The 20,936-nt window shown below is 34.5% G+C and overlaps 4 protein-coding genes across 4 annotated transcripts; all 4 read right to left on the bottom strand.

The window, feature by feature from the left end:
- Window positions 1-358: 358 nt before the first annotated feature.
- Window positions 359-5,831, bottom strand: LOC139863439 (arginine biosynthesis bifunctional protein ArgJ, chloroplastic). Its single transcript, XM_071852075.1, has 17 exons — window positions 5,769-5,831; window positions 5,351-5,497; window positions 4,548-4,671; window positions 4,366-4,439; window positions 4,239-4,283; window positions 4,000-4,050; window positions 3,853-3,921; window positions 3,717-3,775; window positions 3,489-3,558; window positions 3,183-3,263; window positions 2,947-3,033; window positions 2,223-2,345; window positions 2,037-2,099; window positions 1,328-1,405; window positions 1,093-1,238; window positions 571-641; window positions 359-441 (listed from the first exon to the last, which is right to left on the bottom strand). The coding sequence occupies exons 1-17, from the start codon at window positions 5,829-5,831 to the stop codon at window positions 359-361; spliced, it is 1,434 nt and encodes a 477-aa protein (XP_071708176.1).
- A 2,364-nt stretch (window positions 5,832-8,195) lies between these two features.
- LOC139864424 (organelle RRM domain-containing protein 2, mitochondrial) lies at window positions 8,196-9,931 on the bottom strand. The gene is made up of 3 exons (XM_071853001.1): window positions 9,721-9,931; window positions 8,612-8,680; window positions 8,196-8,509 (listed from the first exon to the last, which is right to left on the bottom strand). Exons 1-3 carry the CDS (start codon window positions 9,836-9,838, stop codon window positions 8,268-8,270), a joined length of 429 nt encoding a protein of 142 aa, XP_071709102.1. The 5' UTR covers window positions 9,839-9,931; the 3' UTR covers window positions 8,196-8,267.
- Window positions 9,932-12,290: 2,359 nt separating this feature from the next.
- On the bottom strand, window positions 12,291-17,418 carry LOC139861239 (uncharacterized). Its single transcript, XM_071849556.1, has 11 exons — window positions 17,311-17,418; window positions 16,830-17,093; window positions 16,703-16,733; window positions 16,522-16,671; window positions 16,334-16,424; window positions 16,095-16,240; window positions 14,327-14,570; window positions 13,848-13,952; window positions 13,599-13,781; window positions 13,022-13,226; window positions 12,291-12,930 (listed from the first exon to the last, which is right to left on the bottom strand). The coding sequence occupies exons 2-11, from the start codon at window positions 17,062-17,064 to the stop codon at window positions 12,449-12,451; spliced, it is 1,872 nt and encodes a 623-aa protein (XP_071705657.1). The 5' UTR covers window positions 17,065-17,093; window positions 17,311-17,418; the 3' UTR covers window positions 12,291-12,448.
- Window positions 17,419-19,861: 2,443 nt separating this feature from the next.
- On the bottom strand, window positions 19,862-20,477 carry LOC139862966 (splicing factor 3B subunit 6-like protein). The gene has a single exon (XM_071851601.1). The coding sequence runs from the start codon at window positions 20,360-20,362 to the stop codon at window positions 19,985-19,987; it is 378 nt and encodes a 125-aa protein (XP_071707702.1). The 5' UTR covers window positions 20,363-20,477; the 3' UTR covers window positions 19,862-19,984.
- Between the last annotated feature and the right edge of the window lie 459 nt (window positions 20,478-20,936).

Genomic DNA, 20,936 nt, shown 5'->3' on the forward strand with positions numbered 1-20,936 from the left:
GGATGGTATGTAATGATGTCACAAGTGTGACTTTAGATAATATTTTCACATCATGACATGAGGTACCTGTTACATTGATTTTCCAACTTTTGTGTTACAAAATCATATTTCTTTGATTGATTGTTGCAATTTTTTATTTTATTTTAGAGGGACTTCAAGATTGCATAAATTTCGGGGACAATTCATCCACATAATCAAATGGAATAGAAGAATGCACTTCTAGCTTTTATTGTTAAAAATATTATTTCAAGGAAGAAACACAAGAATGCCAAAAAAAAAAAAAAAAATGAACTACATAACTAGAGTTGCAAACAAAAGCCGAAAAAGAAGATGAAGCAGAGTACACATTTATTTATCTCTAGGTGGTGTACTCGGCGTTAATTTTCACATAATCATAGCTTAAATCACAGCCCCAGGCTAATCCCGTTCCTGGTCCGTCACCTACAACACCAAAAATAAAATTAAAATATATACTGTATCAAGGAAAAAAGATTAATTAATCTGATAACAAGACAACCACATAAGCATTATGCCCTCAGGCACACACAAAAAGCTTAACTGAAAACTTACCTATTGAGATTTGAATTTTGACAGTGCCATGAGCATCACCAGCCTCCTTAAGGTAATTACTAGCAGCGGACCTGGAACAACCCCACATTCTTAGTATTATACTATTATTACAACATATATATAGGTATAGATATAGGTATGGGTATAGGTATGTAAGTTTTGGGAGGAAGGAACCACAAGTTACTAAAATGAATCCATGATGACAATTTTGACCCATTTAGTACGTAACGGGCTGAACCCAAGTCCGCCGTTTTTTTCAAAAAGCTGAAGGATGAAAGGGGCCTATCTTCAATGCATAAAACCTTATAAATCTCTTCATTTAAACAATGAGATTAATTATTTGTAGTCATAGATAATGCATTGGTTATTCTAAGATAACAAAATGGACAACAAACTGCTTGCAGTCAACAGGTCAACAGTACACCCCAACTAAGCTAAAACGGCCTGTCTCAACCCAAACCCAACTTCATTTGTGACCCAATCTACTATATAGAGTCTGTGATCGAGGTCTGATCGTGTTACCTATCAAACGGAAGTGGTTGCCCTTTATCCATAAGCAGAATATCTCCGAGTGTTATTCTGAGGGCGTTTGAGTCGAATGAAATTCCTGCATATCCAGCAGCACAAGCTATCCTTCCCCAATTTGGATCCCTACCGTAGATTGCAGCCTGATGAAACGTATAAATCATTAGGTATAGCCTACATTAAACCCTAAAGCAAGAGTTCATAGTTAACACATATGCCCATGTTATCATGCCTTGGTAAGGGATGAAGATGCCACTGATCGTGCAACCTTTGCTGCTTCTGCTTCACTGCTTGCACCAGTTACCGTTACCTGCCCAATTGACGTTAATAAATACCCCTCCACTACAATATTTTTCAGCGTACTTAGTGCATGTTTGGTTGAAAGCTTTTTGGAGTTTAAGGGCTTTTAGCTTTTAGTTTTTCTGTAAAAACTCATATCTAATAAAAAGCTTCGTTTGGTAAAAATAGTTTAAAGCTTTTAGACAAAGGAAAAAAGCTAAAAGCTAATAGAACTAGCGTTGGAGAAAAAGCTCCTAGCTTCAACCCATTTTACTCTTTATTTTAACAGTTTCAGCTACTCTGTCAAACACCTAAATACATATAAAAAACCACCAGCTATAAGCTATCAGTTACCAGCTATTGGCTACAAGTTACGAGCTAGTTTTGCCAAACGTACCCTTATCCAGTGCAACTTTTCAAGTTAATAAGTAGGATATGAATAATATTATTACAAAATCATCTAATCTACCTATTGGAGCAATTTAAAATACTTATGCACGTGAATACACTTCTGACTCATTTTGCTTGTTTCATTAGTAGTTAGATCTTTTAAGTAAAAACCTTCAGACCAGTCTCTGACTAATAGATAAATGGGTTGAAATTGCCACCCCTAGATCTAAACGAATAAAAACAGATTATGATTATTTATACAGAGTACAGACCTCCATGAGGCATGTTGCCCCTTCTCCATCCCAGGCAACTGATTTGGCAAGCCCTTGCATTACCTAAGGAAGATTCACAAATGTAAATGTACTCATAAAAAACCAAAATAAAATAAAATAAATTGTAATCATAAATATGTGCAATTGGAATGTAGAATTTGGGTAAAAATTGTTAATCAAACGTACAGCGTCAAGGCACATTTGTAGTTGTGTAGCCTCAGTAGTGTGCAGTGCTGATATCTTGTTTGATCCAGATAGGCCACTAGCCAAAGCAATTATGGTATCATTGGTGCTGGTATCTCCGTCTACCTACATTGTTAAAATAATTAAATCGTTGAGTTTGTGACTATTGGTTCAATGTCTAAAATACCCCTCAACAGTCCTGGAATAATGAACTTTGTTTGAGGTAGCTTATCCTCTGGCAAAGATTGAATCATACAATTCGATGCATAGGAAAAAAGTGAAGAATTTTAACACTTGAATATTTGAAATATATAATAATTATATCAGCAAAAGGACTGCAAACTTTCACCCGAGAATCCGGTCAGTAAACAGTTTTTACATTTAGCAAACCAAAAAAGTCATTTACGTTCAGTAAAACAAATAGATCAAACAGATCCGAACCATGCTCTATGGTCTATAAGAGTGGCAGTTTTTACATTAAACAAACCAAAAAAGTCATTTTGGTCCAGTAATGAAATAAGATCAAACAGATCCGAACCATGCTCACTGCCACTCTTATAAGCCAGAGTCGATTCGACCAACTTCTTGTAATGACTTCTAATGTAAAAAAAAAAAAAAGGTAAGTTGGATTGAAATTCTCAAAAGAAAAAAGGCTGCATGTTTATAAATAAAGAGAAATAAAATAATAGTAGTGTGTCACCAATATAAAGGGACTGGTGCTACTTACAGTAATCTGGTTAAAACTTCGATTTACAGCAACCTGTACCATCTTACGCCATACATCAGTATCTACAAGAGCATCAGTGGTTATAACCTGAAAATTTGAGAATCAAAGATGAATTAAGAAAATTATTTTGTTTACGATGACTTATAATGTCCCAACCAATTCCTTTGTAATTATAGTTCTTTGGTGAACATTATGTGGTATTGCAACATTGTGTTATGAAATACTTAGTTACATACACCAAGAAGTGTTCCCATATTTGGGTGGATCATTCCAGAACCTTTTGCCATCCCCCCAATTCTAATACGGGTCCCACCAACCTGCACGATAACATTACAACAGATACAAATAAGTATAAAAGACTCTAGATGATTATTCTTACATTCACTCATCTTTAGAAATAGTAAGCATGTGATCAGCAACCAGGTGTGCTAAACTATTAGCTTTCACCAAACTATAATTATTTTCCAAAAAAAATAAAAAATAAACAAAATTAAGGCATACATATGTCCATGTATATATGATGTAACACATCTAATACATACCTCAAACTCTACTGCAACACTCTTGCTAACAAGATCGGTGGTTGTTATTGCCACAGCAGCAGAGTCTGCTCTGCAAATCCATAGGAAAATTACTAATTTTCATTTTATGTTCACTTTTTTCGCCTGTTACTAATTCTTAGTAACTTTGGTTACGATCAAAAGTTCCTTATATGAAGATATTACGGATAGAAAAATATTAGTGTATGAAATATGAATAAAAAAAATTACCCTTCAACACTTGGTGAAAGCAGACTAATCAACTTAGGAAGTGAATTGAGAAGAGGCTCCTGCAAATAACACAGCATATATATTTAATTAAGCATATGACTAAGAAATTCATAACATATAATTTTCTCTTACTTACCTTCTTTATCCGTTGACCAATCACACCGGTGGATTCTATCAGGATTTCATCTGGCCGCACTTGAAGTAACTGCAGAAACATTAGATGTAAACAACATCCGCATTATGTGGATTAAAATAAAAAATAATAAAAAAAAGACTCAGATACCTTAGCAAGGGCATTAGAACAATCTATTACATCTTGGTAACCTGCGTCCCCCTGTAAGTCATACAACGTCTATTAGAAAATTATCTATCAACCTCAATGTTGTCAAGTTCTGAATTAAATCAAGAATCATCATAAAGATTTCATAAATCATGAACTGAATCGAACAAAATAATCCAGGATATTAATCCATTTATAAAGGAAAACATGAACAAAAGTCGCATGTTTCAGATAGAAGTTACCGTTGCTGCATTTGCTTGACCAGCATTTATCAACACCGCACGAGCCTAAGAGGTTTCATAGCTCAAGTCATTAAAAATATGCTCAACAGATTCGGTACTTAAAAGTGAGAAAATAAAGAAAACGCACCGTTTTCGATTTTGCTAACGTACTTTTGCAATACAGAACGGGTGCAGCTGCAACCACATTTTTAGTAAACGTCCCTGAAGAAAGAATACAATAAGAAAGTCAAAATGATGATATATCATATAGGATACTTACGGGGAACAAATTTAAGTCAAAGAAGGTCAACAATGGTACACAGAGCGAACCAGCAGCTACAGCATCTACATCACAGGTTACGAGTGCAAGATCAGGCTTCTGTCCTAAGGCTCGTAATCCGCCATACATTCCGGCAGCTTTGAACCCCTCGGCGGCAGTAACTCCACCAGGAATCTTAACAATGAAATCGTGTTAGTCAATATCGTATCACTATATGATTAATCAGGTCAACATGTGGACCCCCTTCAAGAACAAGTCTAGGGATGACAATGGGAGGAAAAAACCCACGACCAGCGGGTATTTGTACCCGCGATAGGCAGGCGAGTCGTGGATATATAATATCCGCGATAGGTAAAATCTGACCTATGAATCAGCAACTCGCGGGTACCCGTTAGCCCACATAAATATATTTAATTATAAATAATACATTATCTACTTATATTTTCAATGTAAAGACATAATTATTTGCGGGTTTACCCGCGGGTCTTGGGTATCCGGGGGCACAACTGAGTTAATATGTATATTTTTTTCAAACCCACGGGTCGTGGGTATCCGTGGGCATGACTTAGTTGTTCTGAACAACTATAGGACATTAACTTGTCTACTAAATGTATGTCATACTACACGTATAGAAGTATTAACACGAAGACACTTAGAAGAAAATTGATCTCAGCTTCAGTTATGTAAATCGCTTATACTATTCTAGAGGCATTGAATATTAACTCCAAGTGTGTCCAAAAACTTAAAATAACTCATTATACGAAAAGTACAGTATCTACATTATTTCCAGCATTAAAAGTGTTACTCAATTATCCTAAGCTATAACTTGTACTAAAACGCCGAAAGCCATTACCTGCTTCCATGGACCTTCAGGCAAAAATATAGGAGCTGCTTGTATGAAAGTCGATGCTGCTTGTATGAAAGTCGATGCTTCTTTTACACTTGACGACATCGCAAACACCCGAAAATCTCGTTTCGGATAAGCGAAAGAACCTAATAGCTGCACAACAGGACAACTATCTGTTCATGTTTTATCATATACACGAGTCTTAGTTATAAATAGATTAAATACATTTTGCAGTATTCAAGTGGCAACAACTTTACTATGTGCTAATTAGGGCTTTGCATCCATTCCCATTTTTCTAACATATTATTCAGTCAAGTAGTATCTATATTCAACATATATATTATATATTATAATTTTATTAAATATAATATAATATAAAGTGAAGTAAAATACGAAGTGAGCTGAATCAGTTGGAGTGATTGACCTTACGAGAAGTGAAGTCTGAAGAGTTGAATGGTAGTAATTGGGGATGAACACGCAGTGACATTTTGTTCCTTTACAACACAAAAACAGTTCAAAATTGTTGGTCGGCGAATGTATATAAACGAGTGTTTTATTAGGGTTTAATCAAGATGTATACAACCTTTACTAACAACACGATAAAAAGAGAGGAAAAAGCATCAAAACGATGGCTATAAAAAATATATAGCGGTCAAGGCTGGTATTTGTATATATGTATACAACATATACATTCGTAACATTTTTATTACGCTGTTTTGGTTATTTCTTAATTAATACTTATATTCCAATATTCCAATATTCCAATTTGAATGAAAAATGGTCAAGATCTTATCAGCACTAGCAGCTATGACCCAAACGAAAGCAAAAAAGTCAAAATAACACATGATAAACGTGATGTCTGAGAAATATATTATCTCAATTAAAAAGGCAAAATTTCATTTCTCGTCCCTGAACTTTACATCGATTTTGACTCTCTGTTCTTTTTTTTTTGTGCATTCCTCGTCCCTAAACTATCAAAAGAGTACATCCCTCGTCCCCCGTCTACTTTCTGTCAATTTCAACCGTTAAATCAAGCATGTGCAAAACATGTGAGGGTAATTTGGTCCTTTTATTTTATTTCTTTTCTTTATTATTTAACTTATTTTTTCACCCTCATCCTCATCATCTCATCTCATGTTCATCATTCCCAAATTAAAAACCCTAGTTTGATACCTCGAAATTAAAATCGAAATCTGAGATGTGTTAGCTTATGATACCTTGATGAAAAGTGTTTCAAATCCATCCCTAAACACTCGAAAATTATCAACATGATCTGAATCGACATATATCATCCGAATTTGAGCAATGAAATTTCTTTTGACTTTTGAATACAAACTTTGACCTCGAAATTCGAAATCGATAATTCGAATTATGATCTGTAGATTTTCGAACACGATCACTTGATGAATTGAAACAGATCTGCACTTTTACATTTGCTCAAATCATCACGAATTAATCCGGAGCTCAAATCGGTTATCGTTTCGGTTAATGAAGAACTCGAACAAGTTGATGAAGAATCTGTTGATGTTGTATAGAATCAATGATGTACGAACATTAGGATTCTGATTTAGATCACTTATTACAGCTCAAATTGTAATAAGAATCATCTTTGAATGATTAATGTAATTTTCCTCCATGAACTCGTTCGTACAGTAACTTGAATATTAATATGATTTGTTGAAATTCAGATATGAAAATGAATCTGATGCTTTTTTTTTTTTTTAATATTGTAATCTGATTTTGAATAATCTATAATGAAGATCGGAAAGTGTAATCCTGTAATGAATTGTGTTTGTGTTACTGATTTAATAAAGGGTGTTGGTTACTTGATTTGGTTTCTTGATTGGAAATTAGGGTTTATATTTTTTTAGGGATGAATTAGGGAGAAGTTAAGTAGATAAGGAAGGGGTAAAGGGAACAAAGAGGAAGAAAGACTAAATTACCCTCACATGTTTTGCACATGCTTGACTTAACGGCTGAAATTGACAGAAAGTAGACGGGGGACGAGGGATGTACTCTTTTGATAGTTTAGGGACGAGGAATGCACAAAAAAAAAAAAAAAAAGGACATGGAGTCAAAATCGATGTAAAGTTCAGGGACGAGGAATGAAATTTTGTCCAATTAAAAAACACTATCTTCATCAAAATAGCGTGAACAAATAAAAACTTTACTCTCGTTTTTGATAAAAGTAGAAAGTGGCCTAAAATGGAGAAATTTTGCTTTGTGTATGTTCGTGTGAGTTGTGACTTAGGGTTAGCGTGCCGTGAAAAATGAGACAACTTTCTGTTAGTGGCGTAATTGTTTTGTATTTTTTGTTATGCTTCGGGTGAGGTTATTACCGACCCTTGTTTTTTACTCCTTATTTGTTACTTCAAAATATTTTTGCCTTTGAAAAAATAACAGTTTTATTTTTTGAAAAGCAATAGTAATAACAGTAATAATTAGTAATTTTATTACTAATTCAATTCAATTCCAATTCTGCCATGGTGTGCTCCAGTAACATATCTTTGTGCAACAGCTGCTATCAGTATACTATCGAACATCATAGAGTGAGCAAGATCACAAGTGTATCATTACCACAAAGTCAATTTTGAAGCTGTGAAACCAACTACAAAATATGTACTTGCACAGACCATACAATTTGTTTATAGAGTAGAAATGTATACATACAAGTTACATATATATAGAAGAAATGTATTGAAAATGTAACAAATCATTAATCAATTCGCTGCCCACACTTGAATTATTTAACTAACAGTCCCACATAATTTAAAAGTTCAATAATAAACCCATCAAACTAATGTTTCCATAACATAGCATCACAGAATCATAATACCAATTTAGAATGGACAACAAAAATAATGTTAAAAGTTTTCCAAGAACTAATAATGTTCCTAGCCTCCAACCCCAACATGAGGCCATCCTAATTGCCACACCAACCGATAGTCTTGTTTGTTTTGAACCCGAATTCAGATGACTGTTGTGATTCGGGCTTAGGAGGAGGTCTGTACTCCTTTGGCTTTGCAGGATCGACAAAAATAACCCATCCGTCTAAAAACTTTGCATTCATTTCTTCACGAGCCTTCTCAGCTTCTTCTATTGATGCATATGTGACAAAAGCAAACCCTTTTGATCTTTGACTGGCTCTATCCATAATCACTTTTGCTGCAAGGTTAAAAAAACGGTAGACGACAATGTTAAACAAGCGTATGATTATGTGGGGAGGTTGGATGTAAAACTACAGAAAGTAATAATGTTTTTCTTTACCCTCAACAAGCTGGCCAAAAGGAGCGAATGCTTCTTTGAGTTTCTCATCAGTTGTATTCCTGTTTAAGCCTGCAAATATGGTTAATAAGATAACATTAACAACGTCTCGCAAGCAATGTAAGAATCCAATGACTATGCTAGATCAAAACCATACACGTAAACAATAACGTCAATTAAGTTATAAACAAAAGATGAAGTATCAATCCATCAAACATCACTTATGACGCAAATATATTCATCTTCATTATGACCTCCATTCCGAAAAGGGACTTGCCTCCCGTGAATATACTTAGGGGGTGTTTAGGGGCATCTATTTGAAGCTTTTTAGCAGGGGCGGGCCAAAGGGGGAGCAACCCAATCGACCGCTTGGGGCACAAGGTTTTTAGGGGCCAATTTTCTATATACATACAGACACAATAAAAGATTTGAAAAACAGGGGAACTAGGGAAACACAACTGAAGCATGCGAAGCACGATAGACCCAAAAACAACAATCAAAAACCCCAGAAAAAAAAAAAGAAATCAAAGTCCACTAGCATTATAGAAAGGCCCAAAGGACCTTTTTTAAAAATATGGTAGGGCATAAGGGCCTTTTTTTCACCTCGTACTTAAATTCTCAGGACCGCCGCTGCTTTTTAGTTTATTTCAACATAAAAAGCTTGTGTTTTAGTGTTTGGATGAGCTTATTTGCTTATTAGTGAGAGGATATAAGGTTGAAATAGGATCCATTGTTCTAGTACTTAATCTTATGGTTTATATTAGCATACTATACATATATGATTTTACATAATATAAACACCTAAAATTCCCTGCAATTTGCACTTGAACACAAATAAAATTATACTCGTAACACATACTTTGGCAACCTATTTTTACTAGTATAATAAAATAAATAATATTTCAGTCTACACTACATATCATCATCAAAATCAAACAGATACATACACACATATAAATGTATTTACAACATAAATCCACACTTTTTACAAATCTCAAAGTATATTACATATACTAATCTACATAAAGTCGACAATTGCAGAAATAAAACATACGATTTAAGAAGAAATGAAGTAAAATAGTAAATGCATAAAATATATGGTATAAAATTACCGCTGATAAAGAGCTTTGGAGCAGTTAGGGTTGAGCTAAACCGAGATGATGTCAACTGAGATTTCATAACCGAAGATGATCCGCTTAGAACATTACGAAAAGCCGAGTAAAGCGCCATTTTTCTGAAATTGGATGGAGGGATTGACTGAAAGCAGTGGTGAAGATAGAGAAATTAGGGTTTTAGTTCAATAAACCCTTTGGCAGGCTCTCGAAACAACCTAGTTCTGATTGTAAAGTTTTTCGCCTCTAGATTTACAATCTTGACCCCTGTACTTATACTTCATACTCTTTCGGTCCAAAATATATTCTCATATTTTGATTTTAAAGGTATTTTCTTCAAACTTTGATTTTAAATATTTTTGTTTGTATTTATATGTAATTTGATGAAATTTATATCAATGAATTGATTTTTGAATATATATTTATAACGGTATAACTAGTATGGCATGCATCAAGTATTATGTAACACATAAAAAACTTAAAAGCAAAGTTAGAAAAAAAGACATTTGCACTCAAAACTAAACAATAGATTTGGGACGGAGGGAATAGTATTTTAACGGATTCATCGTTTTAAAATTTATAATTATATTATAATATCTTTAACGGCAAAGATTCATTTAAAGGTTTTTTCAATGATTGCTCTTGAATTTCCATTAACGTGTAAAAAAATATTTACATTTCAGTAATCGCCATTCAATATTAACAGTGGTGTAGCATACTGATACACATTAAAGATCGTTTGAAAAATCTTGATAAAATAACTAGTGAGTAGCTAGAGAAAATTACAAAGTGTAGCGAAGCCAAATAATCTAGTTAGAAGCGTATCTACTCTCTAAGTCAAAATGAAAGACGAATATTATGATACAAATCACCTTTTTAATCTTTTTTTTTTTTAAATCCATTTCTCATAAATCATCTTATTCCACCGATCAATTATTTCATCTCATAGCTTTATTGCATGCGGTAGCGCCACCTAAATGTTTTGTTTATTATTATTATTATTATTATTATTATTATTATTATTATTATTATTATTATTATTATTATTATTATTATTATTATTATTATTATTATTATTATTATTATTATTCCATTTGCTATAAAAATAATAATCGACGTGGGGATGAGCCGCCTAGCTGGACTAGGTTTCAAACCCCGAAAAAAAGAGGAATATTGTCAAAACTCTTGTTTGCAGCGTTGAAGAATACTGTTATCGTCAATAAAAGTACAATATGAAAGCGGTACTTGATCCTTAGGCACAGCAAGCCAAAACGTAAAAGAAGAAAAAAACGCTACGGAAAAGGAGAAGCCGTCAACAAATTTGCAACTCTATCAACGAATATCAGGCTATTCGATGCAACAAATGAGAAAAAAATAGAGTTTATTTTATTTCTTTAATTTAATGTTTATTGTTTTGCTCCAGTCCGAACTTTCCGATTTCGCCATTCGGACTACGGGGGAGTGGTAGAGTATTAGTATTATTGACCCAACCCGATTGCATTGTGGGCTCGGTCCGTTAGGGTTTAGTCTAGGGTTTAATAGTGTGTCCTTTGTAATCTATAAATACCATACTATTAATAAAGCTATGAGCACGGGGGTATCTATCTATAGTTTCTATTAAAATCCTATAATGATGATGTCATTATTAGGCTAATTCATTTTTAAAGAAAAAATCAAAAAGAAAAATAAAAAAATCTAAGCCCTTAAGGTGATTTCATTAATCTAATTAATGACTAATTAAATTAAATCTACTTATTTATTTATTTCATGGCTTTCGGGGAAAAAATTCACTCTCATTAATTATTAATTATTATTATATTATTATTCAAATTCAAATATGAGTTCTCTTTACGAGATTAATTACGTTATATATGTATGCGAAATACACGTCTTAATAGAAGGTTATACGTAGGCTTTTATGACAAGAAAAATAGTAACTGTGATAAAAATTGAAAGATGATGGTGAGAGAATATATGTAATTCATTTATTCCGACCAAGTTAAGTACATCAATGTGTCTTAAAAATAACGAGAAGTTTCTTAGTCGAAATCTGTCAGATCATTAAACTAAATGACTTTAGCATTTAAATTCACTTAATACTTAAAATATATCATTAATCTGTTTCGTTTAAACAAACCTGTGATTCCACGGGTCATTTCACTAGTTTATTCTATAACACTATCGTTTGGAAACCTCCATATGATACAATATAATCGGTTGAGACTTTCAAGTTTCAACCATATCAAAGATCGAAACACTCAAACAATTCCTCAAACTCGTGATGCAGGTCAAGAAATATTTACCCAAGCTCGGATAGTACTTCGAACCAAATTTGAAGTGTAGCACAAAAAGAAAGTATGATCACTGGCATCCACAATAACTGAGCAACTACGGTAAGTTTTCGTTGTCACTTTCGCATCAAAATGTTGTTATTTTCACAAAATCAATCAACTAATTAATAAAAATACAAACTGAGTACGAATTTTAAGCAATCTTATTCTAGTTCATTGATATCATATAAAAATCATGTATATTACATGTTATTATTTTATAACATATGTTTTGTAGGTTATGTTCAAGGCTATATCATCTTTGCTCTTGGCACCGTGTAACTTACATGACACAGATGCAAATAAAAATAGTACTCCATATCTCTTAATCTTATTTCACTTGCACATTAAGTTTGGCATACAACATAAGTGTATTTCATTTTTAAGTCTGCAAGATCTTAATTTGTAGGTTTGGTAGTGAGTCCAAACCCAAATGAGTACAACGGATCATAATGTGGGTCCCCAACGTTCATTGGCAATTGATCAACCGACTTGAACCATGTTCGCGCAAGCTTGCCTGTAAAACCATAATCTCCAAACAAAACATCCGTGACACCTTGACCCTCAGTTCCTGGAAGCCAAGCAGCCACAAGGGCGTCAATCGTATCCACGTACGGTTGCACCACCACAGGCCGACCAGTAATCAAGACCACAACACATTTGACCGAACCACACACACTTTTAATGGTGTTTGGTCCTGGTTCAGCGATGGTCAGATTCAAGCTGTCGCCATAATACTCCGCGTACGGGCGCTCGCCCACCACTACAATCGCATAGTCAAACTTGTTTGACTTAACGAACTCAACATTCGGACTCTCGTTGTAGACCACTTGAGTTTTTGGATCAACCACCTTTTTCACTGCTGATAGGATTGTTGTTCCTAAAAAATTAAACTTTAGTTCTTGATTTATAAATATAAATAATTATAATATAATTTAAGAAATTTGAGTGTTTATTTATAGTTTCAGTACCTGCAGTTATGTTATTTCCCGAAAGCCCTTGCCACTCGATCGTCCATCCGCCACATTGATAACCGAGATTATCGGCATGTGACCCTGCAACTAATATCTTTGACGCCTTTTTAGGAAGCGGTAAAAGTGGTTTATGTAACGATTTGCCGTTTTTAAGCAACACAAGTGTTTTTCTCACAGCTTCTCTAGCCAGATTTCTGTGCTCCTGTTTTCACTCAAATTAAGATAAGTAGTGGTAATCTCGACCCGCTTACGAATGGCTGCTTTTTTATGGGTCAAATGGGTAAAATAAATACATAGTGAAAATGGGGACTGTCCACTTTGGGCGGAGTAGAAAGTCGCCCAAATTGTATGAAATTTATTGAAACTTTTTACCATAAGATTAGATTATTATGGTAATAATACAAATCGTCAACCATATAACACACCGTTAAATATGAAAAAAAGGTAGACAAAAGAGGTTTGGGGTCAATTCAACCCATATCTACCATAGAATAAATGTATTTATTTGACCCATTACTCAACCCGCTCATTTGGCCACTTCAGACATAGCTATCAGAAAGGTTAGTTGCAGTACCTGACTTCCGAGGTGCTTAGCCATGCTATAATCAGACAACGGGTTTTCAAACAGACCCATGGTGAACTTGACCCTTAAAATCCTCTTGACTGCATCATCTACACGGCTCATGGGTACGAACTGGTTCTTAACTAAGTAAGTTAAACGGTCAATGAACTCTGTGTAGTTGAATCCTACCATGAACTGCATTGGGTCAACATATTAAGAGTCTTAAAAGGTCAAACTTGTAGAATATTACAAGAATCTGACCATGTCTATGCCTGCATTCACCCCAGCTAAAACCGAGTATGTATAGTTAGCATGAATAGGAGTTGTGATCCTATCAATCCCTTGAAAATCTGATATAACGAACCCCTGAATGAAGTCAACATCCAAAAAAATCCTTCAGTTGGTCACTGCTAAAAAGTCAGGTCAAAGCCAGTCAAAGTCAGGCTTAGTCGGTCAAATTTGCTCAGAATCGGTCTAAGTCAAAAAATAGGTCAATTTTTTTTTCTTTTTTATAATTAGATTTTGTGTCATAGATGAACATTTATGTTTTATGTTTGATATATTTATGTGTAATATACACATATGTGTTTAATTTATTTATTACTAAAAGTCAACGTTAGTCAATGCACGACTCGTCCCCGTCTCATCCCCAACTTGACCGACTTGTGCCACTAAAGTCCCTACCGACTCGCCCCCGACTAGCGACTTTTACAACTTTGTTTCAGGAGCAGAATTTATACTCTGAAATTGAGTGTGTTCTTGAGGTAATCAGTGACAAGGTAACGGTTGGTGTGCATTTTAACCCCGTTCCAACTAGAATACGAGGTCATAATAGTCGCGACACCCTTGATGATCGAATCGTAGTATGCGGGCATGTGTATGCTGAACAACCCTTTCGCATCTATGATCGTGTTGCCCTGATCTTTACCACCATTAGTTTCCCCGTCTCCCAAATAGTGCTTAGCACATGCGGCTATCTTTGTTCTGTTAATACATGAAATCCGTTATAAAATGGGTATGGAATAATAAATCTGGATCGATTCCTTAAGTGTTTACAGTTTACACGATTCAGGAACCAATCCAGATTACCATTCCATAACAAGTTTCTAACAAATCTATAAAGTATTTCGACCCAACAAAATCAATTTTGTGACCAAATACATATAAGGAAATTTATACCCTACTGTACTCACAATAATTTCATTTTTAGTTCTATGCATTACAATGGCATGAATAAAAAGGGGACAATAATCTAATGCATTTATGTAATGTTATATAGATGTATATGCCCAAATTAATATCGGACATTTGAAAACTATATACAAAATGGGATACTGAAATGTTAATAGATATCATAATATCATACACTGATACACGTGTATGTTGAATACATAGCACCCCTGTATATTTTGTATTTTGTATATTTTTTTTTTTTTTCTGGAATAACTTTCAAGTTTCTAACAAGTGGAGAAATGGTCCAATTTTGAAAAAAAAAAATGTGATTAGCTTACAGAAAAGTCAAACTATTCCATACTTTATGTGACCATAATGTTGGTCCTCTATACATCTTTCAAACTAGTGGTTCATACCTCATTTCATGAGTTCTCAGATAACTTAAACTTTTACCATCTTATTAGTCATATTTTGATTTTAAGCAAATCTAACAATCTTGAAAAATGTTGAACACTTATTACGACTTTTGGTAAAATCGACCCTCTATGGACCCCACCGACTGGTCCCAGCGACCAATATGGGAGAGAAAATGGCGTAACTCAGGGTCATGTGACTGGAATCTAACCCATGACCTCCACTTTATGCTACATGTCCCCAAACCACTAGGGTACCATTGGTTTGGCTCTTAATACGACTTTGACCTTAGGTTTCAACTGTACCTTAGGTTAAGGGTCAAAATGGTTTCGGGTTGAAATGAGTCGTGAGTCAAACGGGCAGATTTTTAAACGGGTCCAAATGGGTCAAATTGGGTCGGTTGGGTAACGAATCACGAGTCAAATGGGTCAGATTGTTTTCAACATTTATATTAATTTAGTTATTATTATTTATTATATATAAAAGAAAATATTACTATACATTTATGATATAACCATGAATGCTCTCATAAATGTTTGAAGGATGAACTTGTTATGATCTTTATGCTCGACCCGTTTGACCCATTCACATGACCCATTATGCCTATCTCTTTATTAAGCTTTAGGAATTGATACGCATTGGACCTGTTCCTTACATTTTGTAGCAAGGAGGGAAACCTATTTGACCTTTTTTTAAGCTTTTGAGTTTACATTGCCAGGTTTTTTTCCAAGACCCAATTGATCCAAAATCTTGACCCAAATTTGAGAGTATTAGTCTCAATTGCCAAGTATAGTTTCAACCACTAAACACTAGATTGGTCTAAAAGACTGCACATTATACGATTAGACGATGTATAACCTTTTTTTCTTAAAAAATATATGTATAGCGGGAACGTTTGACTTTGAAGTTTAACGAACTTACTTTCCATTGACATAAGGAACACCCTTTCGTGAACCAGCAGGGATCTCTCCTTGTAAACCTGGTATAATCTCTGTCATTAATTTAACTAATTTAGGATCTTCGCTGTAACTCTCATAACAACGACCCCACCTCGGATCCCTACATACCTGTTGAGTAAGAATTATATTATGATTGAACCTAAAAAATTGCACCTTTTTGCTACTAACAGTATAATTATGCATCATTTTTTATTTTCATACTGCAATACAAGGTGCAAAAGCATATCGTATGCCAGTGGCTCTAACTTCAAGTGCAGTTGCAGCACCAATCTTCTTAAGCAGAATTGGATCCCTGTTTCACTCAAATTCAATCAAACAATGCACTAGATTATGATAATCAATACATTGTATATCATGCATGAAAAGTTGTAAGTTACTCGAGTACTTGCCTCGTAACTCCAAGACCAACATTGTGGGGAAAGACGGTGGCTTTGTAAACATTATTATGGCCATGAACAGCATCAATCCCATATATTATGGGTATACCTAATCGGGTCGATAACGACCCGTTTTGGAAACCATTTACCATGTCAATCCATCTTTCAGGAGATGCTTTTTTGGCTGGATAACTCATTTGTAAATGGTAAACTCAATATACTCCCTGAAAAAACACACAAATTGAAAAAAAAAAAAAAAAAAAAAAAAAAAAAAAAGGAAGTATAACATTATGATTATAGAATTTGATAAATTCTTGTACCAATAAAGTATTTCTTCATGACCTCATTAGATGCAACTGATTTATCAATTTGGGTCATTTGGCCAATCTTTTCCTCTAATGTCATTCTTTTCATTAAGTCTTTGATCCGAACACCTATCGGTTGTTTAGGATCTTTATACATAAAGTAATCCGCTTTAGTCATCGAAAGGCATAAACATGTCATCATAATCAAGAAAACCGAAAGTTTCCCAATTTTCTCGACCTCCATTGCCATTGAGAAGTATACGCTCCTTAATTGAACAACTGAGAGTAGTTTATTTATAGAAGAAATAGTTGGGTAAATGATTCAAGATATGAAAATTCAAATAAAATGTGAACTTTGCCAAACTAGCTAAACTTTAAATTCATATGGACTAAAGTATTCATGATTCTTGACCAAATATGAGAACTGCATTACTCTAGCTAAAATACAAGATAGCCTTCAATAATAAACAAATAAATAAAGAAAAATAGAAAATACATATAGGGCAATCATCAACTTGTTCACCTTCAACATATAAAAAGACTCGCCTGCAAAGTTCAGTTAAAAATATTAATTATATCTTTGTATATATATAAAATAAATATATACAAAAAAAAAAAAAAAAAAAAGGAGTTGGCACGACGTATGTCATTTATCAAATTGTTCACATGAACCATCAATTAAGTTCACAAGTCTATTGCATATTTGAATTTTGAAATGGTATTCAGATTTTAAGTAAGCTGTTAAAGAATAAGGATACAATGTAACACACGTGTCAATACATTGAAGGTAGACAGACCATTACATCAACATCACACAATTCATTGCATACAGATAATGTAATTTATTTGAGATCTTGTATTCAGTTCAGTTGAAGTCATCAAGATAGTTTGACATGGTGACTAGTATCTGGTTCCCTATTAAAATTTCGGGCTTTGTTCGGTTGTACAGTTTGCACATGCCCAAAGACAAATCTTGGTACTACGAAGTGGGTTGATCAAAAACATGGTTATATAATGTTGTCAATATAATTCAAGCAACTAGCGTGTAAAATATGGTTTAATCAGTTCATTAATCGATTTTCTTATTTCTACGGTGAAATGAATTAGTAGGTTTTAAAAATTAAGATGCACTACAGGCGATTTTATCCCATTTGACATGTTTCATCTTTAGCTAGTTCCTTCAACATAAATTTGACCATGTAGGGTTAAGACCGACCCTCTGACGGCCCCACATCGACCGGTTCCACGACTAACATTCGAGAGAAAAATTGTGTAACCCTTGCTTAAAGGGACCCTCTGACGGCCCCACATCGACCGGTCCTAAGACTAACATTCGAGAGAAAAATTGTGTAACCCATGCTTAAAGGGACATGAGGCTGGGATTGAACCCATGATCTCCGCTTTATGCTCCATGTCTTTCAACTACTAGGCTACCATCACGAGGACCATTTAGAGACAAACATAAAATTGAAAATCGTGCATCTACCATTTAATAAAAAAAACATTTATACTGAAGACTTAAGTTCAATCCCCATAAACAACGATTTTGAGGCCTTGCCTTTCAAAAAATTAAGTGTTTACACATAGAACAAACTCTTGCGTCAACAAAGTTACTCTCTTTCTGACTTGAGTCCATAGCTTACTGATCTTGAGGTTTTGTTAGTTTGCAAGACATCTATTAGATATTGTCTAATTCTGTTACATAATTTTGAAGCTTGAGATACCTAAAGTTGCATGTAAAATTCACAAAGCGGGAATGTCTTTCCTCATCATTGAAACGAAAAACAAATTTGTTTCTACCGGTTTTGCTAAAGAGATTGATCGAGTGGCACAAGGTATGTTCTCCAGGCCAACAGAAATGTTGTATAATTTAGTTGCGATCATATGACTAATATTCATGTTATTGTTTTCGCAGGAAAATATTATCAACTGCCTAATGCTTCAGATGTTGTCATCTCTGCTGCCACAAAGGATGCTTTATCAACTTTGAAGAATTGTTGAACCACAAATACACATCCAAATTGTAAGTTTATTCACCCCAATATAAGGAGATACTATATAGATCCATTGTCATCACACAACATTTTTGTGCCATGTTGATATTCCAATTTCTAGTACAAATCCAAACACAACTAAAGATGTTTGGTGTTTCAGATTTAAATGTGCGGTTGGAATACAGGTGAAAGATTAAAAGGGTTTCACTATGTCAGTTTCAGTGCCAGTTGAAATATCGTGTAGACCTATCTACTTTTCTTATAAGAGTTCGTATATAATGAATGTGAATTATGCTGGCAAAAAGAACAACGATACGGCTACACGCTATGGACTAAATCTGTGGTAGTAGGTTGTGGGTATGTTATGATGTGTAGTAAAACCGGGGTTCTCACTCAGGGGTAACATGCATCCTCCAAATCTTGATAGCAGATGGTTTTAGCTCTACAGGTGGTCTCAAACAAGGTAAGTAGGCCCATGTGACCGTAACAAGCAAACCATTGTGTGAAACTTTCAATAGAGATATGAGAAAGGGCAAGTGATTGGATCATGCTGCATCACAGACATAAATATAGGTAACATTTTGTAACACAAAAGAAAAAGCACTTTATAACTATCCCAAGAGAACAATAAGGGGGAGTTCTGAAGTCGTAAACCTTATGATAATCACGATGACGAATCAATGACTAATCTACTTTGTCAAAAAGAGCAGGAGCAAAAACGTTGCATGTACAAGCGCAACTCGTATCTAATTATCTACCAAGTACTCATTCTTAGGTATAAGTTCTTATTCAAAAAAGCAACTTCTGTTTTTCAGCTAACTGGATCAGATAACAACTCGATCCTTCCTAATCACTTAATCAATCAAAAGACACGCTTATTTGGTGTTCACCAAAGACTCAAAATTCATATTTCTCTATCATGTTACCTATTTGTCTTTGAATCCATCCATACTTTTAAATAAAACGAAACAATCTTAAACATCATAAGAACAAATCAAGTAACTACATAATTCTTGAGTTAAAGTTACTAACTCTATAAGCATATATTCCAACTTCACAATCAAAAACACCGTTTTATATAACATAAACAAGATTATATTGATAAAATTCATCAAACTCAAAGTAATACATTAAAAGCCCAAATAATTCACCAAAACGACAATTTAACATAAAATCCTACTTAAGATCTTTAGCAGTAACACCGTATTTTTCCTGAAGCTTAGTAAGTTCCTCTTCCTTCTTCTTCTGATCAAATTTCTTACCCATCTTCCCTTGCTGATAATACAACACAATCAGGTACCGATTCGCAACGTTAAATCCAGACAGATGATCGACTGCTGTTTTCGCATCGTATATATCTTCGTAAACCACATAAGCAGTGCCACGTGTATCCTTATTGGTTCCGATACGTATTTGACGAATCGCACCGTATTTTCCGAAAATATCGTACATCTCTTCGGATGTGATGTTGAATGGTAGATTACGCACGTATAGAACCCTGTTTACCTCTGGTGGAAGCCTTGTGTTACTCTTTCTTAAGCTAATTGTTGCCATTGGAGATTGCTGGTTCGAGAAATTAGGGTTTCGAAAACAGGTGAATTTGGGGGTTATTTCCTATAATTGATAATCGAGTACTCCCTCCGTCGTAGCTATATTGTGGTAGACATAAAATAGGCGGTTTAAATAAGGTTTATGATACGTAGACAAGTATACTTTTTATTAGTGTGATGATAGCCGAGTCTCTATTGATTTGACTTCGTGATTTGCATCTTCGGTTGCTGTTCCGCTGTAGTGTTCATACATTTGCCGTAGTCGATTCTATTCGGGCGGACTCGATGTCGTTGCCGACGTGTGTTGACTTTGTTGACCTCGGAAAATTGATGTATTTTGGAGTAGTTCTTTCGGGGTCCTTTTCTCCGCTCGAACGGGGATTTGATCTTACTTGACGAGCCAGTGGTTATCTGGTTTAGGAGTTGTTATGGGGTTCTTCGAGTACGAGGGGTTATTTTGATTTGCAGGCCTCGGGTTAGGTGTTGATGGAGTACCCGGTGTTCATTTTAGTGTGCGGCTTTTGAGTTGTGGTAATTGCGGCGTTAGATACGTGACTGGTTTTTTGAGTGTTTAGATT

Source organism: Rutidosis leptorrhynchoides, chromosome 8, assembly GCF_046630445.1.
Source record: "Rutidosis leptorrhynchoides isolate AG116_Rl617_1_P2 chromosome 8, CSIRO_AGI_Rlap_v1, whole genome shotgun sequence".
NCBI lineage: Eukaryota > Viridiplantae > Streptophyta > Magnoliopsida > Asterales > Asteraceae > Rutidosis > Rutidosis leptorrhynchoides.